Here is a 20,312-nt window from a genome sequence, read left to right on the forward strand (position 1 = left end):
GCCCTCTTCTGGCCTGCAGTCATACATGCTGTATACATAATAAATAAATAAATAAATCTTTAAAAAAAAAACAAACCCATTCTCAAACTAATCACTGAGAGGACTTTGGCGTGCTCAAATGTCTGGAAATTGCTATAGCTGTGAAGTGGTTCAGAAGAGGGAGGATGAGTCATCAGCTGTCCTAGCAAGGGATTAATTGTGAACCCTCCATTCATCCTAGAGGAAATTCAATGACAGAAAGAACAAAGGGATGCTGGGCCGTTTCATTTTTCCTCTGGATCTGTGTCCCCCACTCTCCCAGAAGCCATGAACTCAGCCTGGAGACCAAAATAATGCTGTTTATTCCAATCTCAAAGCACAGCCGTTCAATTAGTTCCCTTCCCTCCGAGGCAGTCTCTAGGTTGTCCCACTAGATCTTCAGAGCCATCTCCCTGCCCACCCTGAGAAATGGCCATGTGCCCAGGTCATCCCACCGTCTTTTCTCTTCCTGTGCTTTGCCACATCCTTTTAAAATTCCGCCTGCTCCCCTTACCTCCCTCTCCTCTTCATCGCTTCACTTCCCCAGTCCTGTCTCTTGCCCTCCCTCCTCCTATCTCTTCTCCCCTTCTCCCCAGTCTTACTCACTCTCCCTAGCTTCTCCCGTTCCAATATTGTAGTCCCCAGGGCTCTCAGTCCTACTTCTGTCAGTGTCCCCATACCTTGGCTTCTTTTTGTGACCTCCATTGAGCCTCCCCCGGGCCCAGCTGTCCCTTTCTTGTCTTCTTTCTCTGCTGATACTGTTTACACCTTTCCTCATGCATTTCTTCTCCAGAGCAATGTCCTTTCAATGTGCCCCGGCCGTTGCACTTCCCACAGGTGTGGCTCCAGGACCTCAGAGACCATAGCCAGCATCCCCTAGGATGTAGAGGAAATTGGCCAAGGAGAGGTCTTTAGATGACTCAGGAGGTGATTACAAGGGCTGGGGTGGCCCCTTGGGCATGAGCCCTGTTATCTTTGGGATCAAAGAATATGTTTCTGCCCTCCATGTGGAGGGTAGCAGGAAGGGGTGCACAGGGTCAGGGTTCCTGGGATCTCCCCCAGCAATCTCTGAGCAGGTCCATGTGGAACAAGGCTGCCCCTGTGAGGAGACGTGCAGCAAAGAGATGTCTGCAGGGCAGGCGTCTGGCAGCATGAATGGAGCAGCTGCAGTGTGTCAGGGCTCCATCCAGGAAGAAGTCTGAGGTGCCATCCTTAAGGGCAAAGCCAGCTCCGTTCCAGTGGAAACCTCGGGTCCCGTGCTGCCTGGCGAAGGCCAGCTCCTCGGCCACTAGGTCTGCCAGCTCAGGCCCACAGGCTGCTCGGAACTTGGCTAGTGGCTCGCAGTCCACCCCCTCATCTCTGCAGGGGCGGCAAAGCCTCTTTGGTTCCCCTGGGCCTTCTTCGCCTCCCCCTTGCACCATCTCCCCTGTGGCAAGGGACTCCACTCTTGCCACTGCCCATTCTGAATTGCCCTCCAACACAGTCCGCACAGGGGGGATGCATGGTACACCATTCCCCAGCCCTGGAAGCCTCCCCTCTGGATCCCCAAATTCCATCTGCTGTGCTCCATTCTTGGAAACCACAGTCCGGGGCCCCCCTTCGTCTCCATTTGCTATGCCCGTAGCTCTTGCATCCTCTAAATGAACAACAACGATGTCCTCCAGGCCTCGTCTCCTTTTGACTTGAAACCTCCCACCTCTGTCCTCTGTAATCTCCGACCCTTTCTGCCCCTCATCACCCCACTCGGGTTCCCTCTGATCTCCATTCTCGGGGACCAACTCTAAGGGCTTCTCCACATCGACCTCCCTCCACTTCCTAATGTCTAGTCCCTTTTCGTTGTCAAACTGAGGCCCTTTCCAATCTCGAGGTTTCGTTGGACGCCCCATCTCCTCTTGCAATTTGACGTCCCTCCAGGGGCTTCCTGCAAGACTTTTGGTCTTCTCAGACTCAACCTGGGTGCCTCTCTGGTCTGTGGGCCCCAGCACCCTAACCCTTCCATCCTCCACCCGGGGTCCCCTCCAGTCTCTGACCTCTGGCCCTCTCAAGTGCTCTTTTTCTAGCTGGGCTCCTCTCCCTTCAGGTCCCCTCACCTTCTGTTTCTCTAACCAGACTCCTTGACCATCTCTCAACTGTAATCCCTTCCCCTTCTCATTTTCTCGCTCAGGCCCTCCACAGTTGCTGGTCTCCGAACCCCTCACCTTCTCTTTCTCCATCTGTGCCCTATTTCTGGGCTCACTCTCCAGCAACACTCTGTCACCATGAGCACCCTCTGAGGCTGCTTCTCCAGTCGCATCAGCCCACTGCATGGCCACTAGGTCGCGAAGGCACTGAGCCACACTGTGTGAGGGGCTGAGGCGGCGCAGAAGTCGCCTTCGATGGCCGCGCACTAGAGCACAGGCATCCAGGTCACGGGTTGCTTCGTAGGCGCGGAAACGTACCCACATGTCGTGGCGGGGTGCCCAGTTATGCTCAAAGTATCTGATGAAGGCAGTTGGAGCCTGGGAACGTAGCTCAGCCAGTGCCTCACTGTAAGCTGTATAGGATTTTGAATCTGCTAGACGGCAGAGGAGTGGCCACAGGTCAGGATCCTCCTGGTTGGCACCGCCCAACTCCTGTGCCTTACTGAAGAGCGTCTCCAGACCCTGCGCTCGACAGATCTGCACGCGCGCACACGGCAACAGCTGGCGAACTGCGCGCAGCTGTCCCGCCACCTCGGGTCCAGCTGTGAGGCAGCGCACACGGCCTTTGACGTCTGGAGCACTTTGCAGCAGGGAGACTAACATGAACCTCAGCAGGCTGGGTGTACCGGGGCGTGCCACACAACAGGCAGTCTGGCGTGCACGTCCCGCGCTGTCCACGCACAGCACTGCCATCAGGTCCAGCGCGCCCTGCAGCCCGGGCAGCCGATCCACCAACAGGATACGCGGGAAGCGCCGCAGCAGTGCCCTGGTGCGTGATGTCAGGAGGAACACCGTCTCCACCATCGCTTGGTCCTCTACGAACACCAGCTTCACCTGTGGGCACGTGCAGGGAGGCAAGGAAAGAGGTCAGGGTACACGGTGTGTGTGTGTGTGTGTGTGTGTGTGTGTGTGTGTGTGTGTGTGTACGTGCGTGCGTGTTTGCGCGCGCGCGTGTGTCTGCACATGCTCGTCCTGCTCAATTCCCAGGGCACATACTTCCTTTGCAGAAATGCAAATCCATTTGTTCATGCATTTGCATAGAATCTTTTGATTGGCCAGAGGCAGTGTAATAAAATCAAAATCTGGTGCTCTTGTAAACTAGTAGCTCTCCTGCGTTTGCAACCATGACACCCTGGTCTGATCTGACAATACTGAGATATTTGTATGTGATTAGCCCCTAGTTGCTGCTGCTGGAAGGCGGATGTTACTCCTTCTTGCACCCAGGAGCAGTCTTTGCAAGGGTCTTTGGACTACTACCGGCAACAGGAGCTAGCTGCAAGAGACAAGCAGCTTGCTGGAGCTGAGACTTTCAAACCTGCTTATTAGATAAGCCTCCCAGGAGGTCTCCATGGCTTTGGTTTGAGGGCCACTGGTAAGCAGCAGATTGTGGAGGCAGATAAAATGGTGTTGATTTGAGCTTCTCAGCATACCTCATGGCTTGATTTTACCCCCTGCCTCAGTTTCCTCTTTAACCTCAGTCCCTGCGGATTTCCTCTTCTAGGAACTCCCCTAGCCCTGAATGAGGGAGCAGCAGTGAGAAACAAAGCTTTCTAGACAAGATTGCCGCACTTGAGGTCCTGCAACCCCTTCTTTCTGGCCAAGTGGCTTCTGGCAGCTTACCTCACCTCCATCTCATCTCTAAAAATGGCAACAGCAAGTCCTGTGATTAGAGGGATGAAATGCATTCCTGTATTTTCTACATTGCCTGGTGCAAGCAACATCATTACTAAGAAGTAGTATGGACTCTCTAAGAGTCCAAGTTCATAATGACCACATTGAGTATCTGTTTGCAGACACCCCCAAGACAGGGTTTCATGTAGCCTAGGTTGTTCTCAAATCATGTAGCTAAGGATGCCCTTGAACTTCTGATCCTTTGATCTACCTTCTAAGATGTGGGATTACAGGCACTTGGTTTATATTAGGTGCTGGGGATGGAACCCAGGGAACCAAGCAAGCAAGCACTCTACCAACTGAGCTACATCATCAGCCCCAGATCTCTTTAGGTACTGGGACAGTCCTGGGGCTCCTTGGGCCAGTTTCTGTAAGAAATAACCCACAGCCGTGGAAACAGAATTTGAATCCAATTTAACGAGAGACCCCTCCACAGCCACTCTGCCATAATTTAACCTAATCTTGCAAGACTACTTAAAAAACATTGAATCATGTTCAGCCTTCCTAAAAATCTACTAAATAACTTGTGGACAGAAGGAGCAGATAGTTCAATGGGCAGAGTGAGCATGTGGGCCTGATTCAAATCCACAGCCCCACATAAAAAAACTGGGCACAGCTTTAACTGTAACCCTGGCCCCGGGAAGCAAACACAGGCAGATCTGAGAGTTTGGAAACCGCCAGCCTAGTTGAAAACAGCAATTTTTCACTTCAGCATGACATCCTGTCTGAAGGCAATAAGACAGAGATAGAGGAAGACAGATGATGCTTTGATTTGGCTTCTGCATGAGCATGTACACTCTTATGTGCAGGTACATGCAACACACATACACACATATGCCTAGCTACACACGTATATACACAGAGAGACAAAGATAGACAGAGATCTAATAAATAACAGGTTTGGCAGAATTCAAAGAGAAGAAAGACATTACTTCCCCAACCCTCAAATCACATGCCTAGCACCCCAAAGGGTACTAAAATTCAATATATATGTTTTTTTTCTTAGACAGACAGGGTTTCTCTGTGTAGCCCTAGCTGTCCTGGAACTTGCTCTTTAGACCAGGCTGGCCTCGAACTCACAGAGATCCTCCTGCCTCTGCCTTCCAGGTGCTGGGATTAAAGGTGTGTACCACCATGCCTGGTGAGATCAATATTTTAAGAAAAAATGTATAGTAAGTTTATCATTGACACAGTTACAGTTCTACAACAATATTTTCAGACATTATTTAATTTTGAAAATTATTTTCTGTGTATTTTTTTTTCTGCATGTCTGGCTGTGAATCATGAGTATGTCTGGTGCCCTTGGAGGCCAGAAGAGGGTGTTGGATCCCCTGGGAACTGTAGGGACTATAGTTATAGTTGTAAGCATCCAGGTGGGTGCTGGAAATTGAACTGGGTCCTCTGGAAGAGCAGTCAGTCCTCTTGACCACTGACCCATCCATCCCTCCAGCCTTCATCATTTTACACTGTCATTTGAATTTACTTAAACTATGTTCAACCCACGCCTGCTGTATTCAGTAGGGCAGACACATGGAGCTGTCTACATTTTAATTTAAGCTGTGTCATTTTGTTGTAATAAACTGTTAACTGTGAGTATAAGATACATTCTGGGTTCTGTGACTGCCAGTGAATCCCTGAACCCCAGAGTGGCCATAAAGGTCTCCAACAGCACCAAGGGAGCTATTTGCCCAAGCCTTCCAAGTGGTGGGTCGAGGAGATAAGTTCAGGCCTTTAGAAGTGGCTGGGTGTATGTGCGTGTGGGAGAGGCTGGGTGACACTTAATGGATATGCTGACATTTGATGAAGGTGGTGCTCTATATTGTAAACAGGTTTAGTTTTCTTCCAAACATTTTATGGAGCAAACATGATATGCAAAGTACTGCTCTAGGCATGGAAGGGTGTAAATAAGGTACAACATTGAGTGTGTATGTGGGACAGGCAGCAAACCAAAGAGAAATACATCTTAAGTTGATGATTCTGGGTGAATGAAGTGCTTAGGAACATTAGTCATGCATGAAGCAGCTTCTCTACTAGGCATTCCTCCAAACCATTTAATAACCCCACAAAACATGCACTGTAATTACTTACCCCCTCTTTCAGAGGAGGGTACTGAAACACAGAGAGGCCAGTTGCTTGCCTGCGTCATCCAGATAGTAATTGTTAGAGTAAGGATTTGAGTCCATGTGGCTTGGGCATAAGGCCAGACTCATAGGATCTGGCCTTGTGCATACAAGTGCATCTGCAGAGATGGAAAAGCTAAAGGTACATTGTTTCAGGTGTGTGTGCAGGTAGTGGGTAGAGGCTAGAAATGCTAATAAAGAGACCACAGCACTCACCACTCCCACTCATGACTCCCTATATGCAAGTACACCCTTCCCATTTCCTATAATCAAATGATATCACTTTCCAGTTCGTCCTGAAGGGAAAAAATTAGGGAGTGACAACAACTGCTAAATAGTTAAAATATAAAGGCCTCTTACTTTCTAGATTCTCTCTTTTTCTGTCCCTATCTCACTGTTGTGGAACACTGTCATGTAGGTCATCTAGGCATGGCATGACAGTTGCTCTCATGAGAGTTTAGCAGCTGTACACACACACACACACACACACACACACACACACACACACACACACACACACATACACACACACACCTTTGTCTGAGGCCTGCACAAGATTGGGCCCAATAAAGTTCCAGCATAATGGTGGGAAATGACTCTAGTGGACCAGCCCCTCCCCAAAGATGTATAGGCTGTTACTGGTTGCTAGGAGACAGACATTTTTCTTCAGTAGTGTAGCTCCTTGTAAACTTCCCATACTTCTCTAACCCTAAATAAACTCACCAGTTTTACAAGGTAGATTTAGGTGGAACTGCTTCTTGGGTATGTTGTTGGTGTCCTATCTGGGGTGAATAGACATTTGGTCATCTCCTGAGGAAATGTTCACACATTCTCTGACACATACACATAATCCTCACCCGACAACCCTATAAAATAATGTCTATCATCATCATCAACATCATCTCCATTTACAGATGAACAAACTGGAGCTTCATGAACCTAAGTTACCTGTTCATAATGCATTCACTATCCCACAGCTAGTAAACAGCATAGCCATAATGTATGAGAAACTTCTAGAACATATCAACAGCAATAACTCATGTTGCCAGCTTTCACTATATCCCCTCAAAATGAACTGATGTGATATAAACATTGTCAAAACTTGGGGAAGGTCTTGATGACACAGCCCTTGTATCTGTCCTTTGCATAATGTACTGGTTGTTTTTCTTGTCACTGTGACCAAATACCTGCTAAGAAACAACTAAGTTGAAGAAGAGTTTATTTTGGCTTACAGTTTGCCGGGCTGCAGTCCTTCATGGCAGGAGTGGGGGTATGGAGGAGTGTGAAGTGGCTGGTCACCTGTGACTACAGCCAGGAAGCAGAGCTCCAACAGGAAGTTGGGCCAAGGTATAAAGACTCCAGTCTCTCCTTCAGTGTCTCACTTCCTTCAGCAATGTTCCCTTTAGTTAAGGCTCTACAACATTCCAAAACTGTGTCACAGACCAGAGACCAGACTATGTGTTCAAGCACATGAGCCTATTTTCACATTTCAAACCATGACAAGTGACTGCACTTTTCTCTATCCTGGGCACTTAGGATTGGTATTTCACATGCTTTGCAGGTGAGCAGCAGCATGACTTGCTTTGGTCAATGAAATACACAAAAAAGGAATAGGTGCTGAGCTTCCTAAAGCAATCTCTGCTATGCCTTTCAGTACTAGCAGTGTCCTGCAATGGTGTTTGTATTAAAAGCTTGTGCTCCTTGGAGCCTTATGGGAGGTCTTTAGTTTACCGGTGTACATCTGAAGGACTGTGTCCCATCTGTCATCGCAGCTTCTCTGCTTCCTGCCTTGCCAGGGCCTGGAGCAGCTTGCTCTGCCATGTGCTCCGCACAAGATGTACTACCATGCCAGAGGCCCCAAGCAATGAGACTCCTAATTTTTGACCCGAACCTCTAGAACTGTGAACTAAACGAACTACTTTACTTTGTAAGTTCATGGCCTTGGGCAGTTCAGTATAGTGATGTAAAGCCAATGCACCCTTACTTAGAAAACTGCTGCACAGTGAAAGGAATATATGAACGCTGCTTATCTAGTCTTGGGATGATAATAAAGAACTCCTTTTCAGAATACTGATATACTTTATAATATAGACCTATCTCAAAGGAACTTATAAATTGAAAGAAACTGAGTGAAACCATGCAAGGTGATGGACTGAGCACGCCACTCTCTCTTCCACCTGTAAAGATAAAAGATGACAGGTGCAAAACTTACCTTTGAAGCTGGAAAGCAGGTGAGAAAATGGATTGTCATCCCACCCACAAAAATTATGAACCCTAAGTGGGCAGATGGGAAATATTAGAAACCAATAGTAGAGTACCCCATCAGGACCAGGCAACACAACCCATAAGACCAGGTGAGGGCTGTTGGAAACCCTGTGTTTCTTCTCTCCCTCTAGGCTGTCACTCTTCCAAGTGACTGGAGGTTTATTCTGTAAACAGGGTAAATGGAAAAGGTTGCTGGCCTTGGGGACAGCAGGCCCACCTGAGGATGAAGGAGGGAAATTCCAAGCTCCATGCAGGGTTGGCATGCATCATGCTGACTGCCAGCTCCAGTCTCTTCCCCACATGGCTGCTAGACTCTGGCAGCCTGGCCTTCACCTCCAATCAGGAGGTGGGAAGACTTTTCTCAGGGGACCTGACCAAGCCCCAGAGAAAGAAGGAAAGATGTTGGCATTTGGCATTCTTCAGCATGCAAGGCAAGACAAACCACTTGTGTGCTAGGCACAGTAGTGTACTACTGTACTCCCAGCAGGAGTTCAAGGTCATCCTTAGGTACATAGCCAGTTCCAGGCCAGCCTGGGCTACCATGAGCCCTTGCCTCAAACAAGCAACCAGAAAAACAAGATGCAAATGATGTATAGAATAGACAGCATTGTTGAGTGGTGTGTGTGTGTGTGTGTGTGTGTGTGTGTGTGTGTGTGTGTGTGTGTGTGTTCACGCACAGGGAGGGTGTGGACAGAGTTAGGTTAACAGAGTTTTAATCAGCCATAAAAAAAGAACAATATTAGGTCATTTGTCAATTATAGGGACATGGATGGGCCTGGAGATCATATTAAGCAAGTCAGACTGAAACAGAAAAATATTGCATTTTTCTCTTAGATGGACAATCAGAAAATATACATAATGAAAATCAGGGAGGGTTTTAGGTAAGAGGATGAGGTATGTAACAGGAGGAAGAGAGAGGCTAATGTGGGGTTAGCGACTAAAGTCCAAGTCCATAGTCCACTCAAATGGATATCTCATGAACTCATAGTTTTATACACTGGATAAGTGCTAATATATATATAATACAGAAATGCAAACTTACCTGCACATGTACAGCTCTATATTACCTGACGGAAAAGCCACACTAGTGATGAGGTCTGTTTAAATTCAATTACTTAAAAACTCCAGTTCTGGGCTGAGGAAATGACAGAGTTGGTAAAGTGCCTGCCACTCAAGTACAAGAACCTAATTCCAGATGCCTAGAACCCACATAAAAATCAGTGGGGGGTGGAGGGCAGAGACAGGTAGACAGATCTCTGAAGCTCACTGGCCAGGTAGCCACTCTATTCAAACTGAACTTCAGGTTCAATGAGAGTCTCTATCCCAAAAAACAGAGGTGGCTCAGCAGGTTAAAGTGCTCACAACTAAGCCTGAGCACCAGAGTTTGATCCCCAGGACATACATGGCAGAAGGAAAGGACCAATTCCTGCAAGTTGTCCTTTGACCTCTGCATGCAAGCTAAGGCATGTGTACACCTGCATATCCCCTCTACAAAGAAAATAAATATAATACATTTTAAAAAATTTGGAAAGTAATCAAGGTCAACCTGAGGCACATGTGTGCACTCCCACCCAAGCAACAACAATAAAAAATAAAACAAATAAACTAAAACTAACCAACCAACCAACCACCCAACCAACCAGCCAACCAACCAAAAACCCAGCTCCTCAATCATATTAGAATTGTTTCAACTGATCAAGAGCATATGAGGGTAACGGCTACAATACTGGATAGCAGAAATAAAGTTACTCTCAGTATAGAAAGTTGAGGCTGGAGATGTAGTCCAGAGGTGGAATGATTGTCAAGAATCCCCCAGTGAGGGTTTGGGGGCGTGGCTCAGTGGTAGAGCATCTGACTATAATTCCTCAGTGAGGGTTTGGGGTGTGGCCCAGTGGCAGAGCATCTGACTTTAATTTCCCAGTGAGAGGTTGGAGGTATTGTTCAGTGGTAGAGCGCTTGCTCAACATGTAATAGGCCTTGAGTTCTATCCTCAGGAGTGCAAAAACAAACAACAGATAGTTAACAGCACCTTACAATCTTTCTGCACATCCCCAGCTTCTGCTTTACAATAGTTTTCACTCTACTGCATTATATAATACAGCTTCCTGAATGATGAGTTCAGGGTCATATTCTTGGACACTCATTAAAGAGTGGACTTATTTATGCACTTTCTGTTTGCATAGTCCACATTGAAAAAAATTTAGATTGCACCTTCCCTCATTTAGATCTTCCTAATATTCAACTGACATCCTATCTGGGTGTTTTTGTTTCTGTCACTAGAACCTCTGCAAGGCAGCCAACAGCCATACATGCCTTTTAAAGTTTCAGTCAATTAAAATAAGCTCAGACCTCATGGTACTGGTTGCATTTCAAGTGCTCATCAGTCATGAGCATGTCTAGGGCTCCCAACAATATGACACAGAATCAGAGTCTGCATAGGGCAGAAAGTTGCTGCTGGGCAGCCTGCACTAAAGGATGTTTTGTGATTGCACCTTAAGCACCCTAGCAGGTGCTTTCTGAATAAAGGGATGAATGAATGATGTGTGGTGAGAGAATGAATGAACGATCAACGAAGTAGGTCAGCGTGATTCTCCTTGCCCAATGCTGCCTCCTGTGAGACCCTACCTTGGCCTCCGGATCTGTGCGGAAGAGCCCCTCAAGCACTTGCAGGGCATCCAGGACCCCATGGTCTGGGCCCTTGCAGTGGGACAGCAGGCGGCGCACGTCAGCAGGGGCCACAAACTGCTTGGAGATCTGGTTGGTGATGCGGACTGGCAGGCAGGCATTGGCCAGCAAGTGGCCCGGGCGGAAGTGGTAGGCAAACTCGCGTGGGCAGGCCGGGTGCGAGTGGGTCAGCTGACATTCAGACACCACGAGACGATCCCGCAAAGGGCTCAGCTTGACAGTGATGAAGGCTGGGCAGCTGGGCTGTGGAGGCCTGCAGAGGGAACCACCAGCGCCTCCGTCACAACCCTCTGTGCGGTCTCAGTTCTCTGTTTTTTCTTTCCCTCCCTCCCACCTTTCCCCTCCTCTCTCATAAGTTTCAAGGATAGAGAAGAGTGGAGAGCCTTAAGAATACACTGGCTGGGTGAATTTGTGTAAGTGTCTGTGTTTCATTTTCTCTGTATGGTAATAGGGAAGTGATAACAGACTTTCCACAAAGGATCCTTGTGTCGGTGAAAACGAATTGGTACGCGTAAAACTCCCCAAATACTGAACCAGCATCTACAACATAGTAAGTAGTACATATTGGTAGAAAGGCTTATACCTATACACCCAGCTCTGTGACCAACCACATACCCTGTTATATTACCAGAAAATTTTAGCAATAAAATACTTCAGAGGCTGGTGAGATGGCTCAGTGGGTAAAGACACCTTCCAACAGGGCTGATGACCTGAATTGGATCCTCAGAAGCCACATGGTTGAAGGAGAGAACACTCTCCTAGAAACTGTTCTCTGACTGCTACCTACACACACACACACACACACACACACACACACACACACACACACACACACACACACTAAGTAAATAAATGTAGTAAGATCATATAAAAACACTTCAGATTGTCTTGTATCTGCTTCTGGTTTCACAATACCATGTTCAGATGAGGCCTTAATGAATTCTCCCTTTCCTCTGTTCTCAGAGGCAATCACTACCTGCAATTACATATTTTACCTTGCTATGTTTTCAAAATCACAAGCAATGGATGGTATGGTTCTGCTTTCAAACATAGTATATCCAGCTACTCTACTCTTGCTAGAGGTAGGAATGTCACCCAAGTCCAGGAATTCCAGACTAGACTGGGCAGCACAGCCAGACCCCTTCTTAAATAAATTAACAAATGAAAAAAGGAAATGCCAACAATAGAGAGGCTGACAACAGTACCCATCATGCAGTACCTGTCACTGATTTGTCAGACACTTTGAAGAACCCACGAAGTACCTACCTATGGAGCCCTGTATCTTATTATACCAACTAACATGACTGCCTGCATGTAGGCAGCAAAAGACACTGATTGGCATGCACACAATAGGACTATGTATACTAGCCAGAACCTGAAACCCAGATAAATAGCCACGGGTCAAGAAGACAGGCTTTGATATACTCTTAAAAAAAAAAAAAAGTAACACCAAACAATACTAAAAACCAACTAACAATTACCATTTCCAATGTGGATGTATCTCAACAAAGCTAGGAAGAGAAGAGCAACCCATTGTGGGATCCCCATCTACACGAAATTCAATGGCAGACTAAGTTCACCTCTACTGCTAGGCTAGATAGTAGTAGCCTTTTTGGAGACCTGGTTCACTTCTAGGATTTTTAGACATCATGTTGAACATGCATTGTGTATATATTTCTATATGTGTGTTGCACTCTTGAAAGAAACCTTTTGTTCTGTAGCAGTACAGTGGAAAAATTGATACCCCCCCCTCCATGAGTGTCCACATCTGAGTCATCAGAACTACATATGTCACGTAACGTTCAAGGGACTTTTAAGATGTTATTAAATTAAGTATCTTGAGATGGGACAATTCTGGACCGTAGTAGTGGCAAGGGGCATGATATCTTCATTAGGATCTTTATGAGGGAAAGAAGAAAGTAAAAGATTCAGAGAAAGGACCAAAGCACTTGTGTGGGCTCCAGATGCTGGAAGGGTAGAGGATACTTGTTCCTGAACCTCCAGCAGAGTAGTTCAGGAGGATCAGGAATTCAAGGTCACCCTCAGCTACACAGCAAGATCAAAGTTAGCCTGGTTTACATGTGACCCTGACTCAAAAAAAAAAAAAAAAGTTTAAGCTACTATATTTATGGTAGTTGGTTATAAAATAGGAGATGAGACAAAGTCAATGGATACCTTCTGTGCTTCCTTTGAAGACTATTAGAGATTTTCCTGGGCCTTTCACATGCTGACTAATGCTCCACTTCATGACCCTGACAACTATTAAGAGATTTCCCAGTCATTCAAACAGACACTCTCTTAGATACTTCTCTGTATGAGTGGTTCTCAAACTGCAGAGCAAATCTCTTTGCATGAAATCAATTTTGGAAGTTATAATCAGTATCGTAAAGAATGAATGAGAATAGGAAATACAAATCAGTATCTGGGTTTGATACCAGTATCTTAAAAAAAAATATTTTCATAATAACAGTACTGAAATTGACATCTTCCTGAAAGAGGGTTCAGCAGTATTTCTCTATGGAGTATTGTGATTATTAGCTCCCTGCCCCGCCCCCCCCCCCACCTTGCAGGAGGTTTTACCTATAGAATAGTGGTTGGCTAACATTTCCTGCCAAGAGTCAGATAGTAGATATATTCCAAACAGATACATGCAAATATACACAAACCAAGAGTATGGCTGTGTTTCAATAAAACTTTATAAAAATGTTTTGGGCTCAGGTTGGAAGGAGCCCAAAAGCTTTAGAGCTTTATGACCCTTGTAACATACTATGTAGTAAGGACGACATGGTTCCTTGGTAGTCTAGTAAATGATGTCAGTAGTGAATTCCCCCAAAATGGCCTTCCAGTGTCTCCAAATCACTCCTGAGACAGGTGTTTGTCCTAAGGATCAACGTATAATGAAAAATTTCTTTGAGACATCTCTTTTTTCCTATATGCACACTAAGGAACCTGGCAGATTGAAAAGAAAAAAAAAATCTAAATAATTATGAGACTTTCCCCCTTATTTAAGAATAATAAAATATAAAGTTAGAAAAGCAATCTATTTTGGTGTTTGAGACAGAGTTATGCTGTGCAACTCAGGCTAGCCTTGAACTCACAATCATCCCACCTCAGTTCTGGGACCAGAAAATTCTTAAGTATATAAATTATAGTAAATAAAAAAACCCAAACATATAGGCCTCATACTGGTATCAGGTGGAAGCAACATGCAACCACATTTGATCTACCAAAAATAGTACATTCCCAAGATTCCACCTTGTCTATTTTCTAAGGAGAGTTCATTGTCATTTGTTGGAGTCTGGTCTGGTCCCTTTGAGCCTGAGTGGTTTCTGTTCCTAGATCAGGTCTTCATTTAGGGAATGCCACCTCTTCTGTGAAGCCATCCATCTTGCCAGAAAACACATGTCCTCTGTAGGGTCCTGGCTTCTCACATGACCAAGTATGGATGCCTAAATGTGCCATTCTTCCTTGCATATAGTGGTGGGTAATGCCAGTGACTCTAAATGCAAATGTGGATAGGAATTACCCATTTTACCCATCACCCAGAGTAGCATCTGCCCACCAAAGAAGCTCAGCAAATACATACAGTGGTTCCCCCATACCTCCTGGTTTTACCTGCAGATCTCTCAGTCTTAAATCAAAGTCACTTGGAAAAAGAAAAAGAAAACCAAACCACTATACTGCATATGCACACACTTTCCTTATGTTTCCCCAGAAGCGTAACAGTTTTAAGCATATACATGTAGTAGGTATTACAAGCCATGTATAGGTACTTATATTTCACAGGAAGATATGCATGCGTTATATGCAGACGCTACACAATTTGTTTGGAGTCAATTCACAGACACCAAAGACAACTGTACACCGAGTGAATCACCAAATCCCACCTAAACACCTGGCAACACATTCAGCCACTCTTCTCATCTCATCAAAACCAACTACCACTATGCCCTTGCCTGTGATGTTTTCAAAACATCTCTGGACCATCCATGTTTTTTTCCATCTCTACAGCCACCAACCTAACATTCTTTCCTCCTTCATAAAACATCCTTTGCCCTTTACATCCACTCAACTCTTACTCCTTCAGACCATACCACCAGCATCAGCTCCTTCCAGAAGTCCTTTCTGATGAATCCCAGGCTAGGGAAGATACCAACACATACTAGAGTGATGGTGTGAAGGATGGCTGTGTGCATCCTATGCTCCCCACTACATCTCAAGACATATACACTGCACATGAGGTGCTCAGAACAATTTTCTTGACTGGGCTAATAGGCTGATCCCTAGAACCAAGAGACCCATCAGGGTACTGGAACATTTCACTCCTATACTGACAATCCATGATTGAAATACAGATGGGTGGGGCAAGATAGGATAAAAATCAGAAGCATGAGCCTTGTAACCAAGACGGTGGGATCTAAGTCCTGGCTTTCCCACAGCAGCTGGGCTACTGTGTATATGGGTCCTTTAACTACTTGTGCCTCGGTTTTCTCATCTAGAAACTGGGGCTGAAATACTGCCAATTCCTCCAGGCTTGATGAGAGTAGTTAAGTGATGTACAGTGGTCAGAGAAAGGGGTGAGCAAACATTTAACAAATTGTAGTCATTATTCTCAAATCATTTTTTTTTCAACCAAAACCCCCTCTTGTTTATTCTTAAATAAAAAAAAAAGTGTCAGGGCAGGTGTGGAGCTCAGAGGATAACTTGTGGGAGTCATTTCTTTCTTTCTACTATCTGGATCCCTGGGACCAAGCTTAGGTGGTCAGGCTTGGCGGCAAGCACCTTTACTCACTGAGCCATCTCATTGGCCTGACATAATTGTTCTTCATCTTGCAGGTTTTAAAGACTCTGTGTTTTTGAAGGTTGGGATATGTTGGGATGGGTTGAGGAATACTGTCCTACAGAGAAAAGTGTTAGGGGAAACGACACTGGTGCTAGAGAGCTGGAGGTATTTGGAGAGCAACTCAAGGCCACTGAATCTCTGGAAAGTGTGATTCTCAAATACTCCCTAGTATATACAGCCTCCTCCTTGGCCTCTCAACCCTGTCCTCCAGACCACGGCCCACATGATGAGATTTCACTAAATCAGCCCTGACTTTGCTCACAGCCTTTCGGAACTCCTCAGTATCCCAAGGATGAAGCCCCATTCCCTGGACTCAGCCCATCCAGGTCCCGCCTTTGACACCATCCCTGTTACAGACAAAGCATGGCCTGTCCCTGGACTGTGGCACTAGAGACGGCCTGCTTTGAGCAACTGCGCAGGTTCACGAGCTCAGAACTGATGAGCACAAGTCAGTATCCCTGAACTAGCCCCACCAACCCTCACCCCACCACGGAGCTCTCCACCCAGGAACCAATCTTTCTCTCCACTAGGTCAACAGGCTCAAATGCAGGGCCATGCTCTCTCTCCACAGCCATGTACCCCCTGCCCAATGGCTCTTCCTGGCACTGGTAGAACACCTGGGACAGTAGCTACAGACAGTAAGCACCATGTGTTAAAAAACCATACATGCACAAGCGTATAAATAAAACTCTCCAAGGACCTGCTTACTGATCATCTCTTCCAGAGAACCTCCTAGAACCTCTCCTAAGATTTCAAGCCCAAGATGGCTCAGTGGGTAGAGGTGCTTGCTGTCAAGCCAAGCCTAAGGGATCCTTGGTACCTACGTGGAGTTCCGAGAGAACTGACTCCCCTGAGTTCTTCTCTGACCTCTACACCTAGACTGTGGCATGCTCCCTCTTCCCCACAAAATAAATATATGTAAAAAAAAAAAAGATTTTAAGTAGAGTGGACTGCTTTCCCTTTCCTTTTATCTAGCTCTCGTCGCACCCTCAATTGGACGCTCACACTATACATGGCTATCTGAAATCTGTTTTTGTGTTGTGCTTTCTCCTCCCTTTCTGTTCCTTTCGTCTCTGTCGCCTTCAATAGCTTCCGAGTAGTTCCTGAGGTGAGAAGATAATCAACTCTGGTCTCAAAACACCCAGGAAAGAGCAGACACAATGAGAGGTCCTCAGTAGATGGTTGTTAAATGTTGAATATGGTCCTGCCAGCAAAGGCAGAGGCTGGATTAGGCCTGTCCCTTTGGCAAGTGCTCACTCTCTAGACAGTTGTGCGAGGACACGTGCTTGCTGCTGCTCTGGTATCAGACCTCTGAATCTCCGCTTCTAGAATAAAGAACAAACTACAGCACACCCCCACAGCAAATGTTGGAATACCTTGGGCAAGAATAGCTGCGGAGTGCTTACTCCATGTGGGATGCCCTTCTGAACAATTAACAAGTTTTATTCAAAACCTACGACACAGATACTTTTGTGCTCCTTATTTTCCAAATGAGCAAACAGAGGCCCAGGAAGGTGAAGTTATTTCCTCCATGACTATAATCACAGGTAGACACCAGTCCCAAGTCTATGCCCCAACTTTGGTAACAGCTATCAACTAATTAGCTGCTTTGGGTACCAGGCATCGGGTAAATGCCTTCTTATTCATGATCATGGATCTTTACAATGATCCTCAGTACAGGTATACATGTGATAGCTCCACTTCAGAGATGTGAAAACTGAGGTTTGGAGCTGTGAAACTCATTACCTAATGGTACCCCATTCTAGTTAGTAAGCAGTAGAGCTGGAGTCCAGCAGCCCAAAGGCATAGCCTATAGTCTTAAGGTCTTAAACACACACACACAGACACACACACAGAGTTAGAGTCCGGCAGCCAGCCTAAAGGCACTGCCTGTATTCTTAAATACTCTGCTCTTACCCATTCACGGCTTCAAACTAACAGTCTCAAATGAATACATTCTCTCTCTCTCTCTCTCTCTCTCTCACACACACACACACACACACACAGTCTCAAATGAATACATGCACACACACACACACACACACACACACACACACACACCAGATAGACAGGATAAAGCAGTGGCAGCTCTGATTGAGGCAATAAAGAGATGTAGAACAGGTGACAAACAGGAACTCTAATGGCCTATCTCAGCAGCTGACCATTTGCTATCCAGAAGCATGGTTTTGTCTTGTCCTACATCCAAGGAAGACCGGAGACACATCAGTAAGAAAATGCCCAGTCCCAAGAGGCTCTCCTGGACCATCAACCAACCCTTTGGTGGCACTACACATTTGCCAGGAACTACCTGCATGCTTATTCTTTTAATATCAATCTTCCTGGCCAGTCAGAAAGTTCCAGATGGTCGATTTTTAGTCTGAAGTACCCCCAGCTCCCAGCACAGGACATGGCTCTACATTGAGTAAAGATATTTGCCTGTCTTGTGGCTTTCCTTGCAGTTCAGTCTCCCAGGTTGCTCTTCATAGCCGTGCAAACCCTGGGGAGTGCAAACCCTGGGGAGTGCAAACCCTGGGGAGTACAAACCCTGGCCCTCTTACTTCCCTGGCTGGTTCTGGTATTTGGGGAACCAATTCTCCCATTTCATTTTACCTTGTTTCACTGTGTCTTTTGCCTTCTTTGATGGCCTCTACTAAACCCTGTATATCAAGCCTGGGTTGTTTTATATTAAGTATGTTTGTCCCCTGGCTCAGTCTTTCTCTTTGTCTCAGTAAGTGTCCTTCCTTGAATCTGTCCTGCTTGGCCTCTCTGTACTTGGCAATCAGTGGGCTTTTCTCCCTGATACTGGATCTGTGGGTAGGAAGCTCTCTGTCGGGCTCACCCCTTGTTCCCCTCCCCCTGCAGGGTCACAGCTCAGGCTCACGCACCACGCTGTGGACTGGTTGGGTACGCGCACATCCTTGCACACCAGCAGCACGTAGCTGTACTTGAGCACGTGGATGAGCCTGTAGAGTGGGGGCGCATTGGCCCAGGGGCTGCGTGCCACATGTGTGGAGCTCTTCACCGAGAAGACCACCAGCCGCTGCTGGCACCACTTGTCGAAGAAGCGGCTGAACTCAGCCCAAGAGAAGAAAGTCCGATCCAACAATTCCTGTTCCTCCTTCTGCACTGCTGTGCCCGGTGGGGGTTCTGTCAGCTCCATCCTGGGGCCCTGTGTGGAACTGGGGAGAAGAACTGGACATCAGACCCATCCCCTCCTGGGTTACCCCATTATTCCCTATTCACAGACTGTCTTATCAGCTGCTGATGCCTCATGTATGTCTCTGGGCAGATCACAGTGGTTTTACTGCTTGCTTTCCAGAGAGCAGTTTCCATCCCATTTTTGTGGTCCACCTGTTGCTTCCCTAGGTTCAGTTGGCACTTAATCTCAATTCTAGTCCCAGTTGCCTTAGATGGGACCTCTAGGTACAAGTGGAATCAGTTCTTCTAAGTATTTGCTTTCAGCTCAGCTGTGGACATCTTTGTAGATGTATTCCTAGTTTCTGGTTAAGGTTTTCCCTTTTTCCAGATGTGTCTCTGACCCCTGGTGATAACTTCTAGTGGCCCCATTGATCTGGAACTTCTTTTTCCCCATGAATCTACATTTGACTGTAACTCATATCTACCCTCATAGCTAGGCATGATTTCGAATCCTAGGCGTATTCTTCACACACCTTGGCTTCCTCTTCCCTCGATGTATCAGATATGCAGCTGTTACCCCTCAGATATGACCACCTTGGATTGCTACACTGATCTGTGGCTTATGCTTTCCAGAGATGCTCTTATCTTCAGCTGTCCTCCCCACGTCCTGTCATGGGTCCTTAGCCTAGAGGGGTGTGGCCCACTTGTGGCCAACTGAACTCAGAAGTGTCACGAACAGTCATCTGTGGTCCATACTCCTCCTAAGACTTACTCTCCTCCTGGGCCAAGTTGCAGCCCCCTCTTTGCAGCAATAGCTACTATTCTCAATGTGAGTCTTCGTTCTGGACTTGGCCCCTTGTCCTCAGATGGACTTCTTCACCCCTGATGCTCCCCCCCACGTCCGGCTGAGCCTTCCCTCCCTCGCGCAGCCCCTTCTAGCTGCTTCCCACCTCCCCGGACCCTCGCAGCCCGTCTCCCCACAGCCCCTCCCGGCCTAACCATCCTACACAGCGGTGCTTCTCCACTCCCCGGGCTGTGCACCCTTCCCGCCCCCTCCCCCTCCACTCACCTACCCAACCCGGAGCAGCGTCCACCTCCCACAATGCCCCGCGCCCAAGCCCAGCCCGGCCCTTGCTCCCGGGATGCCTCGCGCGGTCTCCCGCCTTTCTTCCCGCAGTGCCTGGCAAGGTGGATTTTCACCAACCCTTCTCCTTTCCCCGCCTGTCACCCTTACGACCTCGCAGCCTCACCGGCTCATCCACGGGGAGGACAGGCTCCGGGCCGCTTCCCAGCATGCTGTGCGGGACAGCGCCCCTCCCCTCCCCACTCCGTCCCATTTCCAGGCTGCCTCACGCTCCGGGGACTACAACTCCCAGCAGCCTTCCGGCGATA

The 20,312-nt window shown here is 47.0% G+C and overlaps 1 protein-coding gene across 5 annotated transcripts; it reads right to left on the minus strand.

Annotated features, from left to right (window-relative positions):
• Positions 1-322: 322 nt before the first annotated feature.
• Zswim9 (zinc finger SWIM-type containing 9) lies at positions 323-20,301 on the minus strand. 5 transcript variants are annotated; one of them, XM_006998139.4, is made up of 4 exons: positions 20,171-20,301; positions 18,668-18,961; positions 10,880-11,192; positions 323-3,032 (listed from the first exon to the last, which is right to left on the minus strand). In XM_006998139.4, exons 1-4 carry the CDS (start codon positions 20,176-20,178, stop codon positions 1,056-1,058), a joined length of 2,592 nt encoding a protein of 863 aa, XP_006998201.1. In that variant the 5' UTR covers positions 20,179-20,301; the 3' UTR covers positions 323-1,055. The 5 variants fall into 5 exon arrangements, with proteins under 5 accessions (XP_006998201.1, XP_015846536.1, XP_015846535.1 ...); XM_015991050.3 differs by lacking the exon at positions 20,171-20,301 and adding an exon at positions 19,990-20,129; XM_015991049.3 differs by lacking the exon at positions 20,171-20,301 and adding an exon at positions 19,994-20,115.
• Between the last annotated feature and the right edge of the window lie 11 nt (positions 20,302-20,312).

This window comes from Peromyscus maniculatus, chromosome 1 (assembly GCF_049852395.1).
Source record: "Peromyscus maniculatus bairdii isolate BWxNUB_F1_BW_parent chromosome 1, HU_Pman_BW_mat_3.1, whole genome shotgun sequence".
Taxonomy (NCBI): Eukaryota; Metazoa; Chordata; class Mammalia; order Rodentia; family Cricetidae; genus Peromyscus; species Peromyscus maniculatus.